We start from the raw sequence: 25,823 nt of genomic DNA on the forward strand, positions 1-25,823 counted from the left end.
TTCTAGTGATTTCACTAAGGTATCAAATTTTTGGTCTCTATTCTGTACTTGTGTTTCCAAAGTTTTAATTTTTTCCTTCAAAGATAATATGTCCTCTTTAAACTTTTCTTGTATATCATGTAGATTCCCATCTTGGAGGTACGTTCTGTCTGTTACCTTATCAAAACTTTGTGATAACGTCTGAACATCAAATTCAACAGCCTGAACCCTTTCAGGTAACTTCCTAGTACCCTTGGATATGGAGTCAATTTTGTCTATCATAGTATCCACTTGTTCAGATAACCTCTGATTTTCAATAATTTTAATCCTTTCTACTAGTTGTTCATTATTAGTCCGTAGAGATTGTATTGTTCTTACGAGTGCCTTATTCTTCCTTAATGATAGAATATGGAAAATAAAACTGAAACCTAGTAACAAGCAAATTAAGGTATCCCCATAATCATATAAACCTTGCATGATATAGTCCAATGTATTAATAAACAAAACAGTAAAATTTGCGTTGGAAACGAAAACTGCCATATTACCTATTATCCAGCCGGTGGTGCTGTTGCAGAGTCGCGACTAGAACCACTGCAAAGTTGATTAAAACGGGGTCCTGTTTCAGTGTCCGCCTAAGTATTTGTTAAAAACTGGGAAATGCGAGTTGCTCAACAAAGAAAATGTAATTAAATCAATTCCACACACAGAACTAGAAACCCAGAATCCAAGGGAAAAGAAGAGCAACCTGGAAGCCGCAGCTGTGTATGGCCTCCACGTGACAGAGTCGCCCTGAGGGGTTGCAGTTTTTCGGCAACCGCCTGCAAACTGGTTTGCGCCACCCAAGCGCTGCGCTTGCAAGGGAGATTTAAAAGCGTCTGCCAGGCGGGCAGAGACTGTGCCGGCCTGTGGAGTTTAAATCCGGCCTGTGGAGTTTAAATCCACGTGGGGAGGCAAACGATAGGGTGCGTGGGGACTTGGAGTCAATCTGAGGTGTATAAAGAGAAAATATAAAGAATTTCAGCAAGAAAAGCCACTGTGTGTAATTTACATTAAACGCTGTCTCCACGCACAAGGCACAGGCCGCCGCTGAGGGAGGGAGGGCTCGCGCCAAGCCGCGCTGGCGGCAGGCAGCCGAGCCGGGAAAGGAGGGGTCCTAAAACCAAACGTTGGCGCCCAACGTGGTGACTAAATCCACTTAAAAACCTTGCCCACTTGGTATCGGAAAGAAAGTTCTCTGAGACCATGCCAATGGCTCACTGCTCCCTTCCTGCACCTGGGCAGATGGCGGAATCAGGCTTAGGCGAGCGGGACAGCATTTGCGGATTCCTGCCGCCATAGAGAGAGAGGTGTTTTCAGACTGCTCGGTGCTCTGCGCGTCAGATTCGGCTGTGACTTGGATTAAAAGAGTTTCTGTGCTGCACGCTCAGTCTCAGAATTAAACTGCTGAGTGCGGCTCCAATGTGGACTGCTGTGTGCCTGGAACTGTGTGCGGCTCAGGGGCACCAAATGACTGAGGCAGGAGTGGCTTTGGCTCTGCTCCACCATGCTGAACTGTGCTGATCTCAGGCAGGATCTATCGTAATTACCACAATAACTGCGCAGTTAAGGTTTAGACTTGGCTGTAAACAGGCAGTACCGTATTACCTATAAGTGGCGCAACTTAAGTTTTTAAGAAGTGCTTAACCTTTTAAGAAATGCTCCTGGATAGTAAAAAATTACAGATTCACAATAGAAAAGATTCAGACATAGAAGGCCTTTAAATGGCTCACGTAGGCTTAAAAGAGAGAAAAAGAAAATATAGAGAATAAAGTTAATGCCTTATAAAAAAAAAAGGTTAAAGTCTTTAAAGAGACAGAGTACAGATATAGATTAAAAGAAGTAAAGTGATAGAGTAAAAATAAGCCACGTAAAAATGGAAAATTCACAGAGAGTCTGGATTATGTATTTTGTTGTGTTTTCTTTGATTTTTTTGACTGTAAAGGAGCTAAATACAGAGAGACATTTCATTATATGGGCTGCCAGTCTAGACCAAAATGGACATCTTAATGGTATGACTTCAGGATTTGGATCTAAGAACATGATGCTTTGGAAAAGAGTTTCTTCTTTTGTTTTCACAGAGGACGAGACTCTGTGGATTGCTTCTATCCCAATATGGTATGATAGACCACGCCCTCCTGAAAGGTTGCTGTGAACATCTTCAAAAAATTACTTCACTCAACTGCCAACTGAGAGGAACCTAGCAGACAGGTTATACCATGAAAGACCTAAATAACAACGCCCCCATTCAGCAGGAAGCAGTTTGGAGAGAAATAACTGCGCCCATTTTCCCAAATATTGCTCATAAATGTTCTTTTACATTTAAAGGGGGAGATGATATAGATATGAATTTGCATTGGTATAGATTTTAAGGTCAATTTTGTTATATGTATATGTATTTCTGATCTTGATTAAGCTATTGTGATTGTAGTTCATTTTAAAAACTGTAATGTATAATTAGGAAATATAGGTTGTTAATGGATAATCATTGATAATAGTTAAGCTTGTAGTCATGTTATTAGATTTTCTAGATATGTAGAGATATATTTCAGTTAGATAGACATTCTTCATATCTTTCAAAGACTGCAGAATATGGCATTTAATGTTTTAATAACTTAGGGTTTTTCATGACAATGAGACACGTCTGCTCCTGGCAGCACCAATCTATTTCGAGAGGAAGATGGGCATCGAAGAGGCTACTTATGGAGTTTGTTAGCCATTTGGGCAAGAAACTGCTCTTGCCTGGACTGTTGCATAAACTGGACATAAAGAACCTGCAGAGAGAGGACTGCTGAACTTGCCTAAAGGTGAGATGGTCTTTCGGGGTTCCTGATTCATGAAAGAGTCTTCGAGACATTCTGCAGGACACAGCAGAAAGTGACTGAACTGTCTTTGGAATTTCCTGCTTCATGAAAAAGTCTGCTGGACACTATGGGCCTGAAGGCTGAAGATGGATGCCTCAACGGTACAGAGGAACTTTGGGTGACTGTCCAGGCAGCGAGTTGTCTCTGTCATTTCTAGAGTTTTATAAGTTACTTATTTCTTATTTACTTAGGTAGCATTATATCCTTCTGGAGTCTTTGATGGAGTTGAAGAATAAATAGATAGTTATAGCTTTCCTTAGTTATGATAAAAGATAAAATATATTTAAATATTGTAACTAATTCTTGCTTGATAACTGTTTTGTTACATGTAATTTTACTATGTTAAAGCCTTTCTTTTTTGTTTAAACAGAAAAAGGGGAAATGATGGAGGAGAGTTATCTGTCTATGTTTCTTTCATTGGTTAATTAATAAAGAAAACTGCCTTGGCCCTTTAAGAACAGAAAATTAGGTAGGTGGAGTAGACAGAACAGAATTGTGGGAACAAGGAAGTAGAGTTGGGGAGACGCTTCAGGCATTCGCGATAGGAGTCTCCATGCTGCTCCTCTCCGAGATGGACGCAGGTTAAGATCTCTCCTGGTAAGCCACAACTCGTGGTGCTACCCAAATTACTAAATATGGGTTAAAGGAAGATGTGAGAATTAACTAATAAGAGGCTACAGATAATGGGCCAGGCAGTGTTTAAAAGAATACAGTTTCCGTGTAATTATTTCGGATAAAGTTAGCCGGTTGCTGGGAACTGGGCGGCGGGACGCAGCCCTGCCGCTTCACACTACAGGTGTGGCTGGGTTTTGTCCAGATAGTTTGTTTTTTTTTTTTTAAACTCTGAGGCATAAAATGTGTATGGGAGTCTGTATGTGCATGTTTCTTTGTGCTTGTGTGTGTACATGTGTATGCACACTCTGAGTGAGAATGTGTGTGTACAAGACTATGATCCTGACAATGATAACAGAAGGGAGAATTATTAATAATCATCTTTCTGTTTATTCTAGGTTAAATAGGAATGGAAGATAACAACTAAACCCAATTCTCTTCAAGAGAATCTCAAGATGATTTGTTAGCTTATCTGTGACATTCTAGAATTTTCTTAGTTGCCAGCTTTCACTGGCAATGCAGGAGGGCAAAGCGAAGACAAAGAAAGTGGAGCAGGAGCACACAGTTGGAAGGATAAAAACCAGCTGTTCAATTTAGTAGAAAGAACAGTCTTCACTGGGCAGTTTGGCCAGCCTGCCCTGCCTTCCAATGACAGGTGCTCACAGAGAGCTAGGTAAGCTACCCTCAGGAAGACCAAGACCACAAAAGGGAAAGCTGAAAGCAAAGTAAAGGCTGCCTTGGCCAGATCTCATAGGCAAAAAAAGATAGGATAAAGAAGTAAAAAAAATAGAACAAAAGACTTAACTGCTGTTAATATAGGAGCTGAATAAATACAAAGAAAATATGTAGCAAAACAACTGACCATTGGCCACAAGACAAATAATGCTCAATTTTCATTTGAAAAGATGAAGTTATAATAACTATAGCAATAATGAAAACAAGAAAGTGGCTATTTATATGCAGAGCTCCCATTCAGTTCTCACCTGCACGCTCTGCTCTGTAAACTTCCCACAGCAGCAGAGACGGCCTCATAAACCTCCCTTCTCAGACCCGGTATCAACAAAGGAGGGAGGCATCTTTGTAAAGGATGAGAATCTAGACAGCCCATTTTTTTTTAAACACAGAAAGCTAAAAATCTAGTTAATAAGAGATGTTTTCCTTGCTACTCTGCAAAAATATTTAAACATCACTTTCTTCTCTCTCATTGATTCTAGAAATACATTATTTGAAACCATAAATTAAAATTTCTTGCTGTGTAATTTGTGCAGGAGACTTTCTCTTTAGGGAAAGAACAGTTTAGAGTCTGAGTTGATCCAACTTATGAACTTACAGAAGGATGAGAGGAGATGGAGTGGAGTCTGAAGAAAAAGCGGACGTACATCTCACGGAATATCTGGTACAATTTGTAGGGTTCATGATACAGAAAACACAGCGGTGCGACTGAAAGAGAAAGTAAGTGGAACACTGCATGACTAGAGTGTTTCAGTGCGTTCATGAAATGCAAAGCACAAAACAAGAGAGAAGGGTGTCTACACCCACAGCAGAGTCTGCCGGTCATGCGTAAATTGTGTTTTAATGTTGTAAGTTCAAATAACTGTTAAATATCATACATGTACAGATTATAAATGGTTAGAATATATCATCTGGCTGACCGAAGTGACAGAGCTATATATGCAGAAAATGAATTAGCAGGGAAGCACCATCCGTTTCTTACCCCTTTGCTGAGATAGGTGTCATAGCGTGCTGGCCTTTACCCCGAGCTCCCTCTGCCCCTCAGCCTCCCGAGGAGAAGCTCCTCGTTCTTCTTTTCAGTGATCATAACAACTTATTCATTACAAGAACTGTTATCTGAGATTTGCAAATGGAGAAACGAGGCACAAGAGAGCTGAGATATTTATACAAGGCTACAAAACAGACTTGTTTCAGTGTCTGTCTTCTCATAAAAAAGCTGTGTTACACCAGCTTTTTTGTTCCTGTGTCCTTGGGGATTTTCAGAAATGAAGAGCCCACCCCATAGCACATCTTAAATGTGACACCCTATACTTTTCTCTCTAAATCAGAGCTTCTACAAAATATGTAATTTTCTGCACCTTTGTTGTTAGCACATAGGTAGAAAATTTATCTGTGTATTGACTGTATTTCTCAACCTTACTAAATTCATTTATTAATCCTCACAGATTATCTGATTATTCCTTTGGATTTTCAATGCACATAATCACAATATCTGATAAGAAGGAAAGTTTTCTTTTCTTTTCAGTATTTGTTTATTTATTCCCTTATTTATCTTGTTTTGTTTCATTGGCTACGACCTTCAAAGGACTATATTAAACAAGCAGTACCAAGGGGGTATCTTTATCAGTTTAGAGACAAAGCTTTTAATGTTGCTAAGTATAATATTTGCTATATATTCAGGTATTATTGGCCAGAATAAAGGCATTCCCTCTTAATCTTAGATTTAGATAAGAGTTCTTATCACAAATATTTTTGCTTATTAGTATAAATTATTCGTAATGAGTTTCATCATTACATGTTCATATATGTATATAATGCATTTTTATCAAATTTACTACCAGTTACCCTCATGACTTCTCTCTGCACTAGACAGTGGTAACTGCAGATGCTCGCAGCTGCTCAGAAGGATGGAAACTAGTGACAGTGGACCGCCCAGCCATGAATGGGATATCTGTTACCCCCTTCAAGTTTCTAGAAACATCGTGGAAGAACGGGTAGAAAGAATGTTCTTGCGGAGGAGCAGGAAGCAGTGGGAAAGTAAGATGATCACTGACTTCCTCACATCACAAGGTCATTGTGTTCTTCAGTTTGGAGCGGCTATGCTTGCCTGCCTAAGATGCTTACGATCAACATCTGATTCTAGAGTGGGAGCCATCTCATCAGGTCCCGACCCTTCCTGAGGATGTGGATTCAGTTGATACAGGGTGGGAGACATAGTCCATTTTCTTCAGTGATGTAGCCAACTGGTAACATGCCCATACTTCTGTAAAGAACTCCTCAAAACAATCCTGAGCAAAAAGAACAATGTGGAAGGACTACCATTCCAGACCTCAAGATACATTACAGAGCCACTGTAACAAAAGCAATATGCTACTGGCACAAAGACAAACATGTAGCTGGAACAAGGAGATACTTCTCATTCTTCCATTTCATAGTTTAAGAACTCTCTGTTCAGATTCCTAGCCAATTTTTTAAAATATGTCTTTGTTTTTTTTTTTTTTTTTGTTTTTTGACTCTGCTTTTTAGTTCTTCATATAGTCTGGATATTAATCTTCTGTCAGATGTACTTTGGCAAAATTTTCTCCCATTCTGTTGACTTCCTCTTCACTTTGTGAAGTGATTGAAGAAAAGCATCTGAACAAAACGTAAGACCCAAACATGAGTACACGTAACTACAGCCAACTAATATTTGTTGACAAAGATGCCGAACACGTACACTGGATTAAAGACAGCATCTTTAACAAATGATGCCAGGAAAACTGGCTGGTTACATGTAAAGGGCAGGAGTGAAGAGGCCCCAGTTGGTTATCCAATGCCAAGTGGTCAGTCCTAAGATCATATAACAATATGAATAACATTCTATAACAAATAATAACAAATAACATTCTATAGACTCAGCAGGCTGTACTTATGTCACAAATTTGAGAAAGAGCAAGGTGTGTATGGGGTGGCCATAGGAGAGACTGAAGGAAGGAGAAGAGTGAGGAAATTGTAGAATTATACTTTAATTTAAAAAAAAAATAAAAATGTGTATGCATGCATGTTTGTATGCATACATACAGATGTGTGCAAGTCCAGGCATGTGAAGCCCAGAGGTTAATGTTGCGTGTCTTCCTTTATCACTTCCCACATCACTTGGTGAGACAAGGTCTTTCATCAGCTATGGAGTGTACAAAGTGGCTAGTCTAGCTGGCCAGCAAGTTCCAAAGATCTACCTGTCTTCATCTCCTCCAGCCCGGTGCTAGGTTAGAGATGAGTGCCATCATACCCAGCTGCTACATGGCTGCTGAGGGCCAGACCCTGACCACCGACATACTTTGTGGCAGGCACTTTACTGACTGTGCCATCTCGCCAGTCTTCAAGAACTTTAATTTTGGAAGTTAAGTCAGTAAAACATAAAATGACTTCTCAATATTTTTAATAATTCATATTGAAAATACAAATTTTGAATAATGTCTTCCTACTATGGGTTATATTATCTCGAAAAACCAAAAAAAAAAAAAGATAATGGTATATTGCTGGCCTGTGTAAAATATTCAAGATCTTTTATGTATCCTAAAGGTAAGGGGAGAATAAAGTAGATGCCATAAGTTATTTCACTCGTGAATACTTACAAATTAAGTGACGTCATGAAGTCACACATCAGGAAATATGTTCTTCCTCTAGCCAATCTTTGTTAACCATTTACTATTCCTCATTCAATGACTTGTAAGGCCCCAAAAGTCTCAGAGCCTGTACATGCATTTCCCTAAGGATGAATGAATGTTCCAGCAGAACCAACAGCAGGCACACCAAGAGCCAGGAGAGTTCATGAGCCACCAATCAGATTTTTTCTGACATAATAATTTTTAGAAGACTCACATGAGAGTTTGTCCAGAAATTTATGCAACCTGATTTTGAACCTACTAGAGTTAAATATTTTTGTTTTGTTTTATTTTTGAGATAGGGTTTCTCTGTGTATCTCTGGCTGTCCTGGAACTTGTTCTGCAGACTAGACTGGCCTTGAACTCAAGAGATCTGCCAGCCTCTGCCTCTCGAGTGTTGGTTGGGTTAAAGGCGTGCACCACCACCGCCTGGTTAGAGTTAAATATTTTTAATGAAAACAATTCATATATTTTGATCATGTTTTTCCCTCCCCAATTTTTTCCAGATTCTCCCAACCCTCCCCACTCAACTTTTATGCTCATTTTCCTCACTGAGAAAAAACAAAACAACAACAGAAGCAAAAATCTCTCACAAGACTACAAAAACAAATAAGAGACCAGTAAGACAAAAAAAAAAAAAAAAAAAAAGACAAAAGGAGGAAAGCAAAGCAAAAAGCCCACAAAAATACTACTGCATTTCTAAGGCGTTGTTCTTCTAGCTATATGGCCTGCCCTGAAGTGCGGCTGGCAGCCAGTGACACCCCACTGGAGGAAAGTAATTTTCCCTTTGCAAGTAGGTATCAATTGCAGATAGCTTCTTGATTAGGGGTGGAACCCCATATCCACTTCCCCCTCAGTGCTGGGACCCCATCTGGTTTGAACTAGTGTAGGCCTTGTGTATGTTGCCACAGTCTCTGTGAGTTTATATGTGCATCAGAGTTATGGAGGCATTCATCACCCCTGGCTCTGACAATCAATTCTGCCTCGTCTTATGCATGGATCCCTGAGCCTTGAGGTGAGGGGTTTTATGGAGACATTTAGGACTGAGTGTTCTAAGGTTTCTCACTCTCTACACACTGTCCAGTTGTGGGTCTCTGTGTTAACTCACACCTACCACAAGAAGAGCCTTCTCTGATGAGGGCTGAGCAAGGCACTGATCTATGGAGTATAGCAGTGTGTCATTAGGAGTTATTTTATTGCTATGTTTCTTTAACAGAATAAGGTAATAGATTTTCCTCTAGGCCCATGATCTATGTAGTATCAGGTTCTTGACCACTTAATAAATATCAAGTAAGGGTCCCATCTCATGGCGTGGGTCTTAAATCCAGTCAAAAAGTGGTTGCTTTCTCCCTACGGAAGAGGAACTGGAAAGAGTGTAAGAGCCAGAAGGATGGAGGACACCAAGAAAACAAGGCCCTCTAAATCAGAATGAGAGAAGCTCAGATGAACTCATAGATACTAAAGTAGTATAGTGGCTTTTTATTTGTATTTTAATAAATGAATCTCGTCTGAAGACCAGAGGCAATGCTAAAGTCACTAGAGGTCAGATAATGGTGAAGTTCACCTTTAATCCCAGGATTTGTGAGACAGAGGAAGATGGATCTCTGTGAATTCAAAGCCACCCTGGGCTACACAAGATCAAAACAGAAATAAACCCAGGTTTATTTCTCACACCTTTAATCCCAGCACTAGAGGGAATAAAAAATGAGAGGAGAGAGAGGCTTAGACTGCTTAGTTTACGGTTGCCCAGCCTTGGTAGACATAAGACTTCTCTAGTGGCTTGGCTGCTTTTCTGGTTTTTGGGCAGAACCCCAATTTCTGTCTCTGGGTTTTTATTATTTGTGCCACAAAGTAGCATGCACAGGGCATGCATGGGTCTTTACCAGACACTCTGTGTATATGTAATGGCTTCCAGTTTAGTGTATTATGGATTCAATTCCTGAGTACGAGAACAAGTGCATCTCAGATTCTTATACCCACTCCTTGTTTCTTTTCTTTCTGTTGGTTTCCCGCCAACTTTAATGTGATAGTTTTTATTTTATCTCATTATATATTATTTTGTTATATTTTAACATTATCTCTTAGAAATCTGTTATTTTCTATTTTATTTTTTCAAAAAAAGAAAACAAACTTTTTACATTTTACATACCAATCCCAGTTTCCACTGCATCCCCTCCTCCCATTCCCTCCACCTATTCCCCTTCACCACCCCCGCAGCCACTCCTCAGAGAGGGTGAGACACATTGCTTTGGGAAAGAAAGGTCCAAGGCCCTTCCTACTATATCTAGGCTGAGCAAGATATCCATCTAAAGAGAACAGGTTCCCCAAAAGTCAGTACAGGCAGTAGGGATAAATTCTGATGCCATTGCCAGTGGCCCCGCAGTCTGCCCCAGCCATGTAACTGTCACCACATTCAGAGGGACTAGTTTGGACTTATACTGGTTTCATTCCTGTCTAGCTGGAGTTGGTGAGCTCCCATTAGCTCAGGTAAACTGTTTCAGTGGTTGTCCCCATCATGGTCTTGATCTCTTTGCTCATATTCTCACTTGTCCCACTCTTCAACTGGACTTTGGGAGCTCAGCTCAGTGCTCTGCTGTGGGACTCTGCCTCTGTGAAATCTGTTATTTTCTAGTGAAAGACAGAAAGGGTGTGGATCTGGACAGAAAAAGAGGTGAGTATGAACTTGGAAAAGAAGAGGGAGGGGAAACTGTAATCAAGATAAATTATGTGAGAAAATAATCTATTTTCATAAAAGGAAAAAAAAAGGAGAGTAGTTGGTTTCTCCCATGACATTTGTGCCATTATTGTACCACTACAGACAGGTTACTATTATAGATCACAGGGCTTGTAGCTGGGTGACACTGATGATTATCTTTCTTCTCTGATGGTGTGAGGGTATACAATAATGGTAGTCATTATTGAAGTCTGTAGTTAGGCACAGCTCAACATTTCCATGTTTGGTGATTTAATTAACTGCCTTTTTCAGCAATAGGGCCTTATCAGACTATAAAGAGCAACCAATGGCCTTAGCAATATCCTAGATGTTTGGGGGTTTCCATGGAGTTCCTTTGACCAATGAAGCAACAAGATGTAATTCATTCCTGCACTGAAGGGTTTACTTAGTGACACAAGATGTCTAGTTGGTACACTGTCTCCTCCATTATTTGGCGATTCCATTTATATTCCTTTTACATATGCATGTATGTATATTATATAATTTAAAGTATATTAATTTATATATTAAATTTACATTTGTATATTTATTATCTATTATAAATTAATTGTAGCCAACATAAATATATTTATACACATAAATATATGTTTGTACATTTCAGAAATCTATAGTAGTAGGTATCTATATGGCTTTTCAAATGGCCTTTAAAGTTGTTCCTCCCCATATTCCTTTCTTTAACCTCTTCCATCCCCCTTCCTGTTTAATAATCCTATTCTAGTTTCCCTTTGATTGTTCATAACACTGGAGATTCTCTTTACCCTAGTCCCTAACCTCTGTGGTTATTTGGATTGTAACATACATAAAGAAGGCTTAAAATCTAATATCCACATATAAGAGAAAATATGCAATATTTGTCTTTTGGTGTCTAGGTTATTTCATGCAGGATGATTCTTCTACCTACAACCATTTACCTACTAATTCATAATTTTGTTTTCTTAGCAGCTGAATAATATCCCATGATGTAAATATACCACATTTTCATTATCAGGTCATCAAAGGACATCAAGGCTGTTTCCAATTTCTGGCTATTATAAATGCAGTAGCAATGAACCTGGATGAGCAAGTATCTCTCTGCAGCAGGGTAGTCCTTTGGGTATAAACCCAAGAGTGGCATAGCTGAATTCTAGATAGAGAGAACTCTACCAGCTTCTTGAGGAATCACCACACTTAAATTTCCATAGTGGTTGTACCAGTTCACACTCGCACCAGCATCCTCACCAGAATGAGCTATCATTTGTTTTTATTGATCTTGGAAATTCTGGCTGGAAAGATTAAATCTCAAAGGAATTTTGATTTGCATTTCTCTGATGCCTAAGGGTGTTGAACATTTCTTTAAGTGTTTCTCAGTCATTTGTGTTTCATCTTTTGAGAACTCTCTGCTTAGCTCTGTATCTCATTTTTAACTGGGTTATTTGTATTCTTGATGTTCAGAATTTTTAGTTCTTCATATATTTTAGATGCTATCTCTCTATCAAATATATAATTGGTAAGGATCTTTGCCCATTCTGTATGCTGCTTCTTTGCCATACAGAAGCATTTCAGCTTCGTGATGTCCTATTGGTCTTAGTGCTGAGCTGTCAGTATTCTGGTCAGATGCCCCTTCTGTGCCAGTGAGTTCAAGGCCATTCTCTGCTGTCAGATTCAGGGTATTTGGTTTTGTGCTGAGGTCCTTGATACATTTGAAGCTGAATTTTGTGTAGGGTTGTGAGTATGGATCTATTCTTTCTTCTGCAGGCAGCCATCCAGTCTCATGAGCACCATTTGTGCATTTTTTACTTCATTGTCAAATACCAGATATCCTTGGTATGTGAACTTAGTCTGTGTCTTCAGTTTGATTCCATTAATCAGTGTGTCTGTTTTGTTCCAGTCCCATGCTGTTTTTATTACTATAATAGAGCTAACTACTAGTGTGTTCTTATTCCATTAGATTAGATGGCAAAGCTCACAGCAGCCTTCACAGTGTGCTCTCATTCTCATCTGCTGAGAAATCATTACCTGAACAGTTACAATCTTTATTTTTAATTTTCTTAATTACACACATTAAAAAATTGAATATTTATTATGTACACAGTGCTTTAAGTTTTATGAATGGTGAGATACAAAGCATTATCATTATGTTCAAATTTCCAAAACATAACAAAAATGATGGCCATATCAAGTCCAACTTACCATACATGGAAAATCCATGGAAGGGGATTACACCTGAAAAGTAAAGAGAGTATCGGTCACACACCTCTGCTTCATGCAGGAGTCACAGGATCAAAACTGCAAACAGAGATGTTTCTTTTTTCACTTTGTTTGAAAGATCAACAAGAGCGACTGTAACCGACAACAGCTGTTTTAACACTCTCAGAAAAATTTTAACTCTCTTAGACATTCTCAAACATAGCCAGGATGGAGGAGGTAAGGAACTAACTGAGGTGACTGTGGAAGACTGCAGCTGTGCCTCGTCGTGGCAGGAGCTGGAGAGCGCGGGCCACCGGCCCATGTCTTGGTCTGTGTGTCCAGTCCCGGTTAGAATACAGCATTGGCCATGATCCTCCTTTACTGCAGTGAGGTTGTTCCCACTGAGTCAGAGATTAAGGCACTATCCTTTGCTAACCATGACTCCTGTACTAGCAAGGGGGCAAGGTACTATCATCCTCCAAAGCCCAGGCTTAAGCTTGAATTATAATAGCATTTGCATTAGTTTGGACCTTTTCCCTTGTGGGCTTTTCAATGGGAAGAAATGGCCTATAAAGTAGATAGGGTTCACCATAATTTCTAAGGGGTAAAAAAGGTTACCTTATGTCCATTTATATTTATTATTAAAGCATTAAAAATATTGACAAGGCAGCACCCCCTTCTCCCTCCCCTGTACTCCCACTCCTATCCCCACATATGCAGATTTGGGTCAGCCTGCTCCAATCTCTCTGGCTTGTACTTTCATTTTGCATTGCTTTGTATATTAACTTCTGCCACTCTGTATCTCTCAGCTGGATTCTTTCTTTTGAAAAGACCAAACTTGAAAAGAAATCTTCACCTGATGAGACATCCAATTAATTTTCTATTGAGATGGCAGAGCAAGCAGAACTGAATATACAAGCTTACAAAAACCAGGACCATGCTGTACAGGCTGGCCACGCTGTACAGGCTGGCCATGGAACTGAGTTGGATAACCAACACAAGTGTCTTAGAGTTAGTTGATAACATTCCTCCTTAAACAGTTATATCCCCGCTTGCTAGGATCACAGTGAGATTTTCAAGGCATTTCTTGTAATCTACATTACTTTATAGAAAAACTACAAGTATTTAATCAGTTTTACTAATAATTCTATCCTGGAAAGACTTAGGAGACATATTGACAGGGTTGTATTATAAATTCATACGGTATAATCGTCTGACAAAAAATTTATACAAAGTCTACATTGTTTGCAAAGAAAAACTCAAAGCCTAACTTTTGTACACTAAACATCTTGCTGTGTTCTGTGGAAATCGGAATTTGCATACCTGTGGTTCTCAACAGAGTACCTGTAATTTATATTACTGAAAATCATATGGCGCATTAATCAGTTTATCAATGCACTCTAGAAAAAATTCAAATTTATGTTTATTTTAAAGTATAGAAATGCTGTGTTCTTCTAACTTGTGAGGAGGCAAAAAAGAGTGCTAGAAGGCCATCTAGACTAAGTTCTAGGAAATCCCAGCTGGCTCTCAGTCAAAGCATGCCCAGCAATAGAGGACATGGGCCATTTCCAAGGCATCTTTGTGGGGAACAGTTTCTCATCAGGGTCAAACTCCAGCTACCTGCAACATCTAGTTCTTATTCCTAATTCTGACCATGAAGGTCACATGAAACATGTCTAATTTGTCTTCTATTGTACAGGGAAATGTTCAGAAATATTTACTCTCACCCTTGCCCTGTTACAATTGGGTACCCACAGAGGCTCCATGAAGTTTTTGAATTGTTCCTCAGAAAAAGTGACCTGGCTCCCTCATTTATTCTCATCTGAAAGTTCAGAACTAAAACTGTGAAGTGTTCTCTCCCCACACAGCCACAGCCAAGAATGTGTATTTGGACAGTTGTTTCCGGACCCGGGTAGGGGCTATGCTCTTCTTCTTGGTTCCATGTCTTCTTTGGTGACCACTCCAGCTGGAGGTAATTCTGGGTTTGCATTGTTATCTAACGGGTTATCTCCCTGATGCATACTAGCTGTGCCCTCTTCTAGGACAACATAAAATGGTGAAGAAGAAAGGGTGAGGACAGCATTGTCACTAGAAAACACCTTCCATGTAGGCCCAGCTCATTAACCGCTGCCCCTTGTGGTCAGTGAAGAACATGATGAGATACCAGCAGACCTGTGTGGTTAATCTTGTTTTGTCATTTAGGAGTTTTCTGTGTCTTTCAGTAAGTTTCTTAACTTATGGAAGCTTCAATTCCTTTATCCACAAATCAGAGAACATGCTAGAACCTACTTTACATGATGAAATGAGCCAATGACTGTGGTTCAGTCCTTATATAAGAGTTAAAATGCTTGGGTTTGCAATAAATGTATACTGTTGATATAAGCAGTCACAAAATGATGTCATGCTTCTTTGTTTAAAAACAATTTAATAAAAATATTAAGATGGGAACACAGTTATTGTCTTGAGCTAGTGTGCCAGCGCACCCGAAAGTTAGGCAGCATGGCTCTTAGGTGTCATGTGCTCTCAGTCATTTCTGTCTCTGGTGTCTCACCTCACAGCACGTGGCTGGTTTATAAGTCTTTGTCTACTCTGGCTGTTTCTGTTGCTCACCAGGGCTCTCCTTATCTCTACTTTCTTAGCCACCCTATGCTTTGAAAACATTCTCACTTTTAACACCCAGCAGGCCTTACTTCCCCTGCACTAGACGGCTGAAGTCACTGGCATGACCTCTGACCTGTCTGTTGTTTATACCTCACTTTTTCTCACTGGCATTCTCAGCAGGACGACATTTCCCTTTCCCCTCTCAGGTCACTAAATCCTGTTTCTTTAACATCTCCAGCTGTTAGGAAGCTAATTTCACTCCACGACTTGTTCATGTTTGGCCTGTGAGCTGAGAAAGGCTTTTGTATTGTTAAGGGTTATTTACAAAAACAAATATGGAACAGAGAGACAGTGGCCAGAAAAACTGAAAATATTGACATCTGGCTGGTTACAGAAAAAGTCTGCCAACCTTGCTTTGGAATCCTGTCCATCAATGATCCCTTTTTCCCTCCGTGCATGTCACTCAGCAAACACTTGGTGCACTCTAGTTCATCTGGATGCTATTTTAAGGACTGCAACTGACCTTTTCTTCGGAAAAAATTGTAAGTTTCTATAGCAAACTGAAGAGGGATGAGGAGGTCAGAGGTGCAGAGGAAGCCACAGGAGGTGCACAGGTTAAGCACCGGATTGGTGTGGGAGGTCCTGTTCCACAGGTGCTCCTTTTATTGGTTAATGAATAAAGGAGCTGCTTTTAGCCAATGGCTTAAAAGAATATAGCCAGGTTGGAAAAGATATATAGAGAGAATAGGTGGAGTCGGGTAGAAGACATGTAACTTCTGCCAGAGACAGACTTGCTGGAACCATGCCGGTAAGCCAGAGCCACGTGGCAATATATAGATTAATAAAAATGAGTTAATTTAAGATATAAGAGTTACAGAGCCCCACATAGGAGCACCAGACTGAGCTCTCAAGGTCCTGATGAGGAGCAAAAGGAGGGAGATCATGAGCAAGGAAGCCAGGACCGCGAGGAGTGCTTTTACCCATTGAGATGGTGGGACAGATCTAACGGGAGACCACCAAGTCCAGTCGGAATGGGACTGATGGAACAGGGGACCAAACTGGACTCTGTGAATGTGGCTGACGGTGGAGGACTGAGAAACCAAGGACAATGGCAATGAATATGAACTCTACAGCATGGACGGGCTCACTGTGAGCCTTGTCAGTTTGGTTGCTCACCTTCCTGGACTTAGGGGGAGCTGGAAGGACCTTGGGCTTAACATAGTGAAGGGAACCCTGATGGCTCTTTGTCTTTGGAGAGGGGTGGAGTGGGGGTATGGGTAGAAGGGAGGGGAGGGAAGGGGGAGGAGGAGGGGAGGAGATGGAAATCTTGAATAAAAAAAAAATGAGAAAAAAAAAAGAGTTAGCCAGAAATACGCTTAAGCTATTGGCCAAACAGTATCGCAAATAATATAGTTTCTGTGTGATTATTTGGGGTCTAAGTGGCTGGGAATGAACCAGCCTCCCCCAACAGTGGATGAAGGGCCTGAAGGCAGTCAACTGATGGCTGAGAGGAGAAAAGCTCACTGCACACAGTATAAGGTGGATGGTTGTAGGCCTGCTCTTTACTTCTACTGTGGAGGCACAGAGGCAGGGGCGGGGTTCTAAGTTTTCATATCTTTAGTTTCTGTGCACACCTTTCAAAGATTTTACACAATGCACGCATGCACGCACACACATGCACACACACACACACACATACACACACACACACACATCTCCTGACACATCATCATCAAAGGTCCATTTTCTTCCCCCAGACACCCTTACATGTTTCCTGTTTTCTGCCCATATGGCCCTAACTTCTGATTGCCAAATCTCGGGTCTCTGCCTGTTGTGACTAAGTTAGATTCCAACAGCTGAAGGCACCTTCTCAGCCCTGACCTTACCATGACAATGATGACCTGGGCAGATAAGGCAGATAAGGCTGTTTCCCAAAACTTCAGTTCACATGTTTTGTTTTCTGTGGCTCTTCTGACCATTCTTAATCTCAGCTTCCTTTCAAGACTCTGTCATATTTACTTTCCTTCTCTCTACCAGAATTCTCATTAGTAATCTTTAATTGAAACTGTGAAATCCCAGAATCTTACCTCCTTCTGAATGCTGCTTCTATGGATGCTCAGCATATCTCCTGACAAGCAGGAAAGAAACCTTTAGGCTATCGATGCTTTCTGGTTCTCTTTTGGTTCTGGTACCTGCTATAGTACATTCTCTCTTTCTGGCCAGCTGTGCACTTGGCTATACCAGCAACATCATTCTTTTTGCCTGCCCTATAAACATGACTCTTCCTCCCCAGTGGACAGCATCCTCTTTAGCTTTAGGCAATGACATTCTCCTCCAGCCCTGTACATGAGTACATTTAAATTTAAATTTTTTAAAAGATACCAAGTTATTTGAGAAGTTATATACAATATATTTTGACCATATTCAGCAACAGAATCATCTCAACAGTCTGTGACTTCTCACCCGAAACAATTCATCACAGAATACTCCTGTGCCAGCTGACCTGCCCTGACTGACTGAGGCACAAACCTTCTCCATGTACCTGGGCAACACTATGCAATTCCAGTCTATCACTGTCTATAGACATGGAGGGAAGTTATTTAACCTATTTGTTCTTCCAGAACTCTCTTAGGCTACGGAGAGTGATCCTGGGCCAAGAGCTCTAATCTGACTATCAACACTACACAAAGTTCATGTGTCTTCTAGTAACCATCACACACTCTCAGGTCAAATTCCCTGAAGCCAGTTCACAAGGCTTCCATGTTCTTTTGAGTCCTGATGGAGTGGTGCAGGGGAGGTTCTTGTGGAAGCATGGACAGGAGGAGAAGAGCTGTGTGTACTGTACTCTGGGGCTGCTGAAGACTCACAAAATCCACAACCTGGCCTTCTGGATTGTTATAAACATATCTGTGCCCAGGCAAGAAAATGCAGAAAAAGTTACCAGATTACTGCTTTGATTAACAACTTATAATCTTTAGAGTTATGATAGATGGGTCCTGTGAGAGTTATAGCTTTCACCTATAGAGTGCTGTCAATGGGATGGTTAGGCAAACGAGATAATGTAACACAATACTTGACAGAAGTCAGTGGTTAATTCAAGCATGTTCCTTCTCTTATCTCACTGCCCTAGAATTCATTTTTAGTTTTTATAAAATATAGGTCCTTTGAGCATAGGAACCACTTATTATTTATCTATCCACTAAGATAAGCACTGCACCAAAAATATAATTGTGCCTATTACATGCTTGCAGAAAGAACCTATGAAGCCTAGAGCGTCTGCCGCTGCTATTTTTAAACCTTTTATTTAGTTACCTACATCCAGGGTCTGTAATTGGACTCTGATGAGCTCTTACCTGTGGTTCTGCAAAAGCCTCCTAATTTCTGCTCCTCTCTCCAAACGCTCAGGTCCCTAACTAACTTTTGAAATTGCACAAGCTATCTTCTGAAATACTGCTCAGACTATGAGGAAGACCTCTACATCCAGGACTTCCTGTTGCCCATTCATCAATCCACCACAGATCACTTCAAATCATGATGAAGACCTTAACATCTGGGGTTTCCTGCTGCCCATCCATCCATCCATCCATCCATCCATCCATCCATCCATCCATCACAGGTCACCTCAGACTATGAGGAAGACCTCTGTATCCATGGCTTTCTGTTGTTCATTCATTTATCAACTGCACGTCTGCTGAACTCCTACTTGTTTAATTAACTGATACTTAGGTAACTACTCTGTAGCCTCTATAGAAGTTAAAATAAATGAAATATGGACCCTTCATTACTGAAATTCAAATTCTGCTTTTGTTACATTGGTTAAATATCTACAGAGTGGAATCCAAACCTGTGACTTGGCCCAGCAACCTGAGATACTTGTGCTTCCTCTTTACTATATGACCCTGAGGAACAGCACACTAGCTACACCATCACCAGGCTTCATCAGGTGCTTCCATACTTCAGTAGCTTTTAATTATAATTCTGTATACAACAAATTCTATCAAAACTCTGTTAAAGTGAGTGAGCTATGACCTAAGAATATCCCTAACCTCTTATCCTTCTCATGATAGTCACTGCACTTGAACTCTTATGTACCCCCACTCCCCACAGCATTTGCATTTAAAAATAAAATAGAATATTTAAAAAATCTCTATAGTCTTTCCTGTTAAGCCTTTGCTGAAACATTTTGATTGGTGGGTTGAAATGGCTCTATTGCTATTTTCATCATCTACTACATATTCTGAGGATTGCTAAGTGAGTCATAGCCTAATCAGGACAAGGTACTTTTATTAAGGAAGATTACAGTGATGGAGCAGCACAGAGGGTGCACAACAATATCACCCATGGCCAGGAAAACTTTCACTACATCCTCCCAAGATCTGATGTCTGCAACTGCAACTGCTCTACATAAAGCAAGAACCACAATCAACACCATGTATCATCTTCAGAATCCAGCATAGCATCTTCTGTGAGGTGCCAGATAATGCTGTTAATGTTTACAAATACTATAAAGGCTTGTAAAAAATTCAAGTAAAAACTCACTTATAAATGTGTGATTAAGACACAGCACAGAATTCTCTAGATGACACAGTGCAAAGAACAAAGACTCAATGAAGTCATACGGATTTGAATTCTTCGTGACTTTAGTCAAGCTACCACCCTGCTCTGAATTCTTAATTTATGGACTTTTGCTGGGTTCCCTTTAAATACAAATGAGTTGCTGTACTTAAAACATACTGTATAATCTTTAGTAAAAAATTGATGTCCAATATCTATAGCTATTTATGCTCTTCAAAGAAAGAATTATATTTAAGTTTGAGTATAAACCCAAGAAAAGCTTGATTAAGATTAAAGAGCGCTTCAAAAAGTCTCCATCGTCTGAAGAAGGACACAGAAAAATCATGGTGGAAAAAAAAGAGGTCTGAGGATCAGTGAAAACCCCATGAGCCCTCCAGGATGCACACTGGATTTCTTTGACATAGGGTTATTTCTTAACCAGTTTCTTCAGACCCTTTCCTCTGCCTCTCAACACTTTAGCTTTCAAGAGTCCAGTTTCATTCACCTGGCCACCATCCAAGCATATTTTGAATCTGGCTTCCAAGTTCCACAAGTATGCCATGAGAGGCTGTTTTAAGATCCATGTCTCCCTCATGCATCTGAAGGTCTCAAATATTAACTGCCCATCCCTTGTGATATGACTAACGGTACAAAGAGGTGACTTAATACACCCTTGCCAAAGCTCAGAAAACACTGTCAACAAAAATAGATCTTGAACTAAATAAGACATAGATAGTAAATATGACTCACAAACCCCACAGATATCAACACACTTCACACTTAGCAAATCTGCTCGCCCCCTTTCCTCACTGTCTTTATAGCTTACATTGGATTCACTTCGGCTCACACCAGTTGAAGGGGGTAGACACTTTCATTTGGGATTGCTTAGTACATTCAGTTGTTGAAATAATAAATTCCTCTGTTTATTCTCCCCTTACATATAACCAACATGTCAGTAAAGATAGTGATTAAGACAATGAACAAATTGGTTTTTAAGCTATTTTCATCATCTTTCTGAATTAAAACATTAAAGTATAACTTTGATACTTTACTTAAGTAACTAAGAATTTCCCAAACATCACAATATAATAATATCTAAATGTGAATCCAAATTTACATTTATGCTCTAAATAGAAATGAGGCCCCAGCTGACAATCACCGTTTTAGAGTCCAAAACTTCCCTACTCAACGTCATTAGTAATTAATGATTAATACATTATAACCTTAAAATCACTCATAGTTAAGTCTAAAGCAGATTTTTCCTGTTGTCATAGGAAAATCTCCTCCTCTCTTCTTGTTCTCTGAATTCTTTTGCATTAGTTTCCCCATTTGAATATCCATCCCATTATGTTTATTGAACACAGAGTTTATACTACATATGATTATAAATGCTGGCTATATTGGTCATCAAAACTATTAAGTTCTCTTCAAGTTTACATTTAAAGACAGTCACATTCTACAGAGCAGCCAGGATGATTTTTGAAAGTGTTAATCAGAAAGTGGAAGAAGCCATGATGGGAAAAATGGAGGCGGTAACTCCCAAACACTGTCCCTTCAATACTTAACCAAAAAAAAATCTAATAAAAATAATACCCTTACAACAAGGGGAATGTTTAATGAAGTGAGAATTTTGGGAAGACTGAACTATGGCATTTGAATTTGCCCACCTACTGCCGTCCCCTACTCTCCAGCTTGGCAGCAGCCATGAAAACAGCAGCCCACATTCCTGATGTAACTAGCTGGTGTGAGAAAGAACAATACAGATCTTTATATAAAACATGTTCCTTTGTGCTGTGACTTGTCTAGTAGCTACCTGAAAGCCATGCTCAGATGTGCTCTGCTACACCTGCGAGTCTCAGGGATTTCTTAGGACTGAAGTGGCCTGCCAGGTAGCATTTGTCAAGAGCATTTAAAGGCAAATAAATACACTATCTATGACCCCAAGGAAGAAGGAATAACAGATGGGGCAAATAATAGACAGACTGAAAACCATGGAAAGGAAGAGGCTCAGAAAGGAACTATATAAGGAAATAAGGACTTTGAAATCTCCATGTATAGAATACAGAGGGACTGAGGAAGGACAGAGAACCCAGCTTTCACTTCTGACTTTCAGCCTCTAGAAAAGAAGTGAATACTCACATAGAGTGGTAATTGCCTAGATAACCTTCCATGTGACCCACTCCAAGGCAATCTGCAAACACTGAGGGGTGTTTTAATTTAAAAAATTAGTTCTAAACATTAAAGGAAATTCTTATCAAATCACTAGTTCACTATTAAGCTAAAAGAACAGAGACTTCAGTAGGCACAAATATAAAAATATAATAATTTTAGAAAGAGTTTACATAAACCACTAAACAAATAATTTTAAAGTACAAGCAACAGCAGTGAATTCTGGAGAGGAGGCAGTTTGAATCCCAGAATTATCATATTTTAATAGGGAAGATAGCCAATTTTCAGCAATGGGGAAAATGTCTACTAGGTATGTAAAAAGTAAAGTACAAAGAGCTAGAGAGATGGCTCAGAGGTTTTTAAACATAAAGCAAAGAAAACCATCCCACAAATCACAATCCCAGAGAACCTAGACAACAATGAGGACCCTAAGAGAGACGTACATGGATCTAATCTACATGAGAAGTAGAAAAAGACAAGATCTCCTGAGTAAATTGGGAGCATGGGGACCTTGGGAGAGGGTTGAAGGGGAAGGGAGAGGCAGGGAGGGGAGCAGAGAAAAATGTAGAGCTCAATAAAAATCAATAAAAAATGAAGTACAGCTTATCCACAAGGGGAAGAAATTAAATAAATAAAAAGAAATTAATACAAACTGTCATTGAGTAATCCTAACGGATTTACATCAGTTAGATCCCACCCTGGTCTGGCCCTGGTTTGCCTCTCCTACCTACCCTGTGTCAACTCTGAGAAGCACCCTTCCCGTCGTGGTGCTCTTCAGACCATCTGTTTTGCTCCTACTCTTGGCCTATGCTATGCTCTCCTTCTGAAATGTGCTTTTCCCGCTGCTCTGCACAGCTCGCCCTGCTCACTCGGACTCTGTTCTTTTCTGCTTCCTAGAGGTGTCTTCATCTGCCTTATCTACAGCAGCCAGGCTTCCCCCACTCCCTACCCTTTCTGATACCTTTAAGTTCAGTCCATCACTCTCTCAAATGTTTCCTTGCTTTCTTTCTTGCATATCTGCTTTACTAGTGTGAAAGGTTCTTGGCAGCAAGTCCTCTATTTGCACACTGTGGGTCACTCAGCATAGAGACAGAGGAGGAAATGAGCAATCAGCAAACAAACAGAGGCAATCTATACATGTTGAATAGTAACAAAAACTATGAAAAACTTTTAAGACACATCTGAGATGTCTCCTTCAGCTCAGAATTCTTGTTTAAGAAGAATTTAATTATTAGAGAGGATCTGTCCACTGACGATTCTTCAGTGAGGTAATGTCTCATGCCACCTTGGCTCTTACATCTATTCCAGGAAAGGCAGCCACAGATGGGAGGAGGGACCGTGTGGGTGGCGGCGAGAAAAGTTCTGTCCACGGGAGCGACTGCTGGTCAGGGTCAGTGCTCCAGAGTGCGGCAGGTGAACGTCTCTCTCTGCCCAGCAGTCAGGCCAGTTCTGGCAGTGAGAGGGCTATAGCTATCCCTCGGTTTTCAAAGTGTATTATTCCGGCAGAGGGCGGAGAATGAGCAGCATTGTAATACGGCCTGGCTGCAGAGAAAGAAGTCCGTACACTAAGTGGACTTGGTCTCTAGAAAGGTGTCCTAACCACCTCAAAAGAAGTGATTCTGTAGAATTAAATTTATGAACAGCTATGAGTTTATCTCAGCTTGATTTCAGCTATGTATTTTTAGTATGTGTAGAAATGTTTTCAGAACTCCTCTGTGGAACTTTTTACTTTGTCAATATTGTCGTCACTTTCTTTTCTTTCCAAACATAATAGCTTCAGTTACATGTTCTGAGGCTTAGGAGCAAGTGATACAAATACTCTTTCTGAGGCCGGATATATCGGGTCCACAGCCTGGCTTTGTCACTCACCAGCGGGGTGGGTTGTTAGCCTTTTGTGCCTCAGTTTCTTTTTCTGTAAATTGAATAACAGTAATACCTGTATTACAGGGTTATTATAAGGATTTCATGAGATAATACATACAATACACTTAACATAATTCTGGCTAGCTTACTATGGTTCAGAAGATATTAGCTGATGCAGCCACAAATGCTCCTAAATTATAGCTGTGACTGTATGTACATGTCTTGAAATGATTTTTAAAGATCTTATCGTAGGGCGAGAGATAATGCCAGTGGTAGAACATGTGCCTAGCATACGTGGCCCAGGGTTAGCACCCAGTACCACACATGTACATGAAGGAGCTGAAACTGCAATGCGTTACAACCTTGTAAAGATCAGAGAGTTCTGGCTTTTCTATGAATCAGTCCCGGGATTACTGGAGTGCTCCTGCATAAAGTGTTATAGTCTGCGGTCTTCACATTTCAGTCCTGACATGTGTCAGGCATGTGTTTAGTCTTCTAAACAATGCCTTCCGTTACCTTGAGTCTATGAACACTTTTTTTCAGCTACTTAGAGACATTTTAATTTTTTCTGATTTTCTATTTCTTAAATATAAAAAGTTATTGGAAAATTAAGTCCCTGGGATGAAGGATAAAAAAAATTATGTCTACACAGAGATATTAAAATTAAAACACATCTAATTGAGTTCAGGCAAAGAAGCTGCAACAATACTACATGCCAGATACTGGGAGGGCAACGATGAAACAAGAATGCGTCCTGGACCTTCAGAAGTCTGCACCATCGAGAGGGGTGACGCGGAGAGATGCCAAAATTCTCTGCCCTGGCACATGAAAGCCAAGAGAAGGGCCCTTAACACTCTCTTGGGCCCTATGAGGGATTTAATGATGCACCCAAACGGGATCATGTCTGAACTGAGCCTCCTTGATGGCCAAGGGAAGAAGAGCTGATGGTCTGTCCTAAGCGGAAAACGGTGCTGGGCATGGGATAGAAAGCAGCACGGAGCTCGTGGCGGAGATTGTGGCTGTGTGTGAGAACAGTTGGATATCGGTATTAAGTTTTAAAAAGTGATATAGGAAATAGTAATGTATGAAGCTAGGGAGTCAAATGTACAGGGGTCAGACTCCAGGGGTCCCACCATCTGTGTCATACTGAGAAGCCTGGGTGTTAATCTTTTCAGCAACTTGAAGAAAAATGGCAATCCTCAGTCTTTCATTTTGGAGGTATAACTGAGATGGCAGAGGCAAAACCTGAAAACTAGAAAAGGTGAGGAAGAGACAGCAGTATAGATGGCCATCACAGTTCCAGGAGACAGCAGGGTCAGATGGAGGGCAAGGCGGCGGGGAGAGTGGGGGAGAGATAGCCCCAGGTAAAAGCGAAAGGCTCTGGAGACATAGATGGGGCAGGGCAAGATGAGGCATCCAGGATGACTTCCAGGTTTCAGGCCTTGAGTAACTGGGTAGATGAAAATGGCAGTTAACTGAGACGGATACAGGTTGGTTGCTTGTTATTTCAATTTTGTTTTTGTCCTGAGGGGCACAGGAAAATAATATACTAAGTTGGGCCGTACTAAGTTTGGGATAGCCACAGAAGAGGGCAGAACTAAAGGGAGAAGTTTTAGTAATTAACAGGTAGATCCACGAAAGCAGGTGGAAAGTCAGGGAAATGTGTGAAGACAAAAGAGAAGAGCAAAGAAACAAGGCTGTCAGGAACCAGGTCACAGAGCTGAACGGTACAAGATGGAACAGGCAGGAGAGCCACGCTTGGCTTTCAGATAGCGCCCGGCACTGCTAAACACAGCAGCGATAGCTATGTCTTCTGCACCCACTACATTAGGCCTGCACTCCTGTTTTCATAGCATGCCTCAAGTGATT

The 25,823-nt window shown here is 40.4% G+C and overlaps 1 protein-coding gene across 1 annotated transcript in view; it reads right to left on the minus strand.

Moving 5' to 3' along the window:
• Tbc1d19 (TBC1 domain family member 19) overlaps positions 1-25,823 on the minus strand; it is a 123,335-nt gene that overhangs the window by 23,206 nt on the left and 74,306 nt on the right. The window contains exons 16-17 of the mRNA XM_038348808.1: positions 12,771-12,803; positions 4,822-4,931 (exon numbers count right to left, since the gene is read on the minus strand). Of these exons, the coding sequence (XP_038204736.1) occupies positions 4,822-4,931; positions 12,771-12,803 (143 nt within the window). The remainder of the gene's footprint in view (positions 1-4,821; positions 4,932-12,770; positions 12,804-25,823) is intronic.

Source organism: Arvicola amphibius, chromosome 1 (genome assembly GCF_903992535.2).
Source record: "Arvicola amphibius chromosome 1, mArvAmp1.2, whole genome shotgun sequence".
NCBI lineage: Eukaryota > Metazoa > Chordata > Mammalia > Rodentia > Cricetidae > Arvicola > Arvicola amphibius.